The 4,521-nt window shown below is 35.6% G+C and overlaps 1 protein-coding gene across 1 annotated transcript; it reads left to right on the forward strand.

Moving 5' to 3' along the window:
* The first annotated feature begins 803 nt into the window (after positions 1-803).
* On the forward strand, positions 804-2,754 carry LOC145087138 (UDP-glycosyltransferase 91D2-like). The gene has a single exon (XM_079025043.1). It carries the CDS (start codon positions 902-904, stop codon positions 2,306-2,308), a length of 1,407 nt encoding a protein of 468 aa, XP_078881169.1. The 5' UTR covers positions 804-901; the 3' UTR covers positions 2,309-2,754.
* The last annotated feature ends 1,767 nt before the right edge of the window (positions 2,755-4,521 follow it).

Consider the following 4,521-nt stretch of genomic DNA (forward strand, 5'->3'; position numbering starts at 1 on the left):
TGGTCCAGAATCAATCATATATGCACACAATACATAGTGAAAACAAAATAACTTAACCCTACATATATATATATATATATATATATATATATATATATATATATATATATATATATATATATACTAGGTGTAAAACCCGTGTATTACACGGATTGATTAAAGAAAATAAAATATTAAAATATAAATAATAAGTATTTTTTAAAATAAAATTTTAAAATAAGAAATGAAGAAACATATTAATTGCAATTTATTATAATATTTATTACATTTGATACTTTACATATATAAGTATAAGATAATGTGGCTTTTTAATTTAATTTAAAAATTGAAAAAAAACCATAAATTGACATGTAGATATTATTTTTTTTTAGAAATACCATAAAATGACAAGTGTCAAAACTCATAGGAGATTGACATGTGGCAAAAAATTCTTCATTTATTAAGGAGGATATATATATATATATATATATATATATATATATATATATATATATATATATATATATATATAAAGTTGTTGAGAAATAGTTAATATTTGATTTGATCGTTTGTATACATAAGCTATACTAAAGAGAATAATTTTTAATAAAAACAAGTTTGTGATGGATTTTATATCAACCTAGTTGGGAAATCAAATCCTATCACGAGTACAAACCCCATCAGCGGTCCTGAATTTTAAAAAGCGTATGTACATCACTAACAGTAAGTTCGTAACCATATATTGATGAGAAGTGGGTGGAAATTTACGTCGACATAATACTTAGTTTCTTTATTACCCGTTAAAAGAAAACGAAACCGCGACACTATAACTCTACATTGTGGGATAAATTCCAAAATATAAAATAAAAAAATTCAAACCGAAGGAAGGCCAGACGTCAAACGACCATTACCTTTTACAGAAATGGCTACCACCGACTCCGACGGCAGTAAACAGCTTCATGTGGTGGTGTTCCCATGGCTTGCCTTCGGTCACATCATCCCTTACCTTCAACTTTCCAAATCAATAGCTCAAAAAGGCCACAAAGTCTCTTTTCTTTCCACAACTCGAAACATCCAACGTCTCCCTTCCCACCTCTCGCCACTTATAACCTTCGTTCCACTCACTCTTCCCCGCCTTCACCAGCTTCCGAAGGATGCAGAGGCCACCATGGATGTCCGCACTCAAGATATTCACTACCTCAAGAAGGCTTTCGATGGTCTTCAACCGGAGGTCACCCGGTTTCTCAAGGCAGAGTCCCCAGACTGGATTATTTATGATTTTGCTCCCTACTGGTTGCCGGAGATCGCAGCCGGCCTTAACATCTCCCGAGCTTACTTCCCGTTAGTCAACGCATGGTTCATGGCTTTTGTAGGATGGTCGCCGGAGGACATGATAAATGGTTCCGACTACCGGACGTCAGTGGAGGACTTCTTAGTCCCACCTAAGTGGGTCCCATTCCCTTCGAAGATATGCTATAAAAGGTATGAGGCTAACTGGATGGTGGGCAGTGGTTCCCCCGATGCTTCTGGGGTTTCCGATGCATATCGTAGTGGGATGATGTTGAAAGGTTCTAATTGTGTGTTGATGAGATATTCCTATGAATTTGAACCCCAATGGTTAACCCTTTTAGAAGAGCTACACCACCTCCCAGTGGTTCCAGTGGGCCTAATGCCACCGGTGGAGGTAGAAGATGGGAAAGATGACACGTGGCTACCCATCAAGAACTGGCTCGAAGGTCAACAAAAGGGTGATGTGGTGTACCTGGCATTAGGAAGTGAGATTATGCTGAGCAAAACCGAGCTCGGGGAGTTAGCTCTAGGTTTGGAGCTCTCTGGATTGCCATTTTTTTGGGCTTTTAGAAAACCGGCGGGTTCCACCGAGTCAGACTCGGTTGAGTTGCCAGATGGGTTCTTGGAGCGAACCCGTAACCGTGGAATGGTGTGGACAAGTTGGGTGCCCCAGTTACAGATACTGAGTCATGACTCGGTGGGTGGTTTCTTGACTCATTGTGGTTGGAGCTCGGTTGTGGAAGGGCTAATGTTTGGTCATCCTTTAATCATGCTTCCGTTTTTGGTGGACCAAGGGCTGAATGCTCGAGCACTGGTTGACAAAAAGGTAGGAATTGAGGTGCCAAGAAATGAGCAAGATGGGTCCTTCACCAAGAACTCGGTGGCCCACTCACTGAGTTTGGTAGTGGTTGAAGATGAAGGGAAAGTCTACAAGGAGAATGCCATGGCATTGAGCCGAATATTCGGTGACATTAACTTACAACAAAAGTATACAGATGACGTTGTTGACTATTTGGGAAAACATAGGTATTGCCCTTAAATGTCTTTTATGGTTTGTTTAAATGGTTGAATAAATGAAGTAACATGGATTTGGGTCTCTTTAAGACTTTAAGTTATTAAATAACAACCACCACGAACGATTAAAGTGTTTCATAGAAATAGTAAAATGTTTTGTTCAATGACTATATCTTTATCTATGGTACATTGTGGTTATATGGAAAACTAGGTGTGATTGGATCTTCAAACAAATCAGGATATCCCCAACAAAGATTGTTGATAACATCAAATCTATTTTCTTTACATGGATTAAACATAGAAGGGAGAACTCTAGTTTGAATGGGGTGCAATGGTGTATCAATCCCTTTTTATGTTTGTTAGTTACTTGTAATTGTAGCTATTTTTGTACTTTCCTCTTTGGCCCTTCTATCTACTTGGTAGTTGGTGGCCTTTTTAATATATTTGTCGGTTCTAATAAAAAAAAATTATATCTTTATCTTGTAAGAAAAAAAGTATTTAAGCACGTTTTTCTGAAGTGATTTATATTTATAGAGATATAATGAGAAATTCACTACACAAATTGATTAAATTGAAACTTTGGAAAGAATATTAGGAAACCAAGATATGCTTTCATGATGATCACACTAGTGAATACTGATATATTTTGCAACTTGCATATAAGGTGACTAGTGAGTAGGGGTGATATATTTAGAAGTCCATTGTACTATTTTTTTGGCATTCTACATTTGTGTAAATTTTAATAGTTTAGAAATCCATTTTTCATTTGATATTTATGTAATATAAAGTTTAAACTAGTTTGATCTTTATAACTTTATTACTAGTTAGTTTAAGAAATTCCACCATTTTCTTAGCATTTGTCCGTTGTAGGCACCACTGTACTTTCAAGAGCGTCCTTAAAATGAGGTTGTTTGCTCTCATATCTTTCAAATAGTTTATTCTTTGAATAGAAGTCCAATTGTTCGTTTTTAGACAAATTCTACTAATATTTTTATGAAGTAGAGCACAAATTTTTTTTTTTCTTTTTTAAACATGTCTAAACAATCTCTACCGACGGTAATTCTAGAAGGGATCTGAAACAAAGGTTGTGCAACCCATATTAAACGTTAAAACCTTGTTTTTTCAACATGTTGAGTGGAAGCTCATCAATGACAACCATTTAATGACAACCATTTCATATAGTGAATTTCTAACTTCTTCTTAGTCAAACTTTCGAGCAACCAATTTCCCTTCGTCTAAACCTCCAATTTGAAAGGCTAATCGTGTTTGAGTTTGAACATTCACTTTAATTTTTTCCATGTATATAAGGCATTTGCTTAAATGGTTCTATAAAGTGCTAATCCTATGAGATTTACTACCTGAAAAATACTATTTTCCACAATACTTACATGTGCTTTTCTTCTCACATGTTTCGTTGGTAAATTCTTTGAAATGGTCCCACATCAGAGATCTTTTCTTCATTTTGCATGTTCTCCTCATTAACCTCATGTGATTAAAATTGGTGGGATGACTCTACCTACCTAAAATACATTCGAATTTGATTACGACACACTAATTTGGGACTATAAAGGTGAAATAGTGAAACAACTCATGTCTATGACTATTGATGGAGCGTGTGTGGTTAACCGCCACATCAATGTGAGATCATAAATCGATTGAGGGTGTTTGAGCAAGTTTGCATTATTATTCACATCTTAATTATGATCATCGGCATCCCAGTCACAATTGGTAAGAGCATAATCGAGATTAAACATGTCATTGATAAGATTCAATGAATCTCAAAAGATCTAGGAGTTTCATGTGATTAAAATTGGTGGGGTGACTCTACCTACCTAAAATACATTCGAATTTGATTACGACATCCCTCTTCAAAGGTCGAATTGAAAATATGGATACTAGCCTTAATTTAATTATAGGTTAATAATTAAATAATAAAATCAACTAACTTGAATTCTCTATTCTCCCAATTTTAGATGTCAAATCAAGATAATAATGGTCTTCCTTATTCTTATGGAAATGGTTTTCCTCAATCTTCTGGAGATGATCTTCCACTTTCAAGTCAAGGTGAAAATGTATTCCTTTCCTTAGGAAATGGTGGAACTAGACACCGTCTCTCTTCCACTCTTCCACTTCCTCATGCGACTCTCCCAACGTAACGAGTTGAAAGATATGAAACAACTCAAGCCCTTTTCGCATGTAAACATGATGATGGAAATTCTATGTGTGCCCACGTTCCGA

The sequence above is a fragment of the Lactuca serriola genome, chromosome 2, assembly GCF_051521515.1.
Source record: "Lactuca serriola cultivar US96UC23 chromosome 2, Lser_US96UC23_V15, whole genome shotgun sequence".
Classification (NCBI taxonomy): domain Eukaryota; kingdom Viridiplantae; phylum Streptophyta; class Magnoliopsida; order Asterales; family Asteraceae; genus Lactuca; species Lactuca serriola.

Bases quoted from the DNA above. Each gene is read 5' to 3' on its own strand.
- LOC145087138 (XM_079025043.1), top strand. From the start codon at position 902: ATGGCTACCACCGACTCCGACGGCAGTAAACAGCTTCATGTGGTGGTG.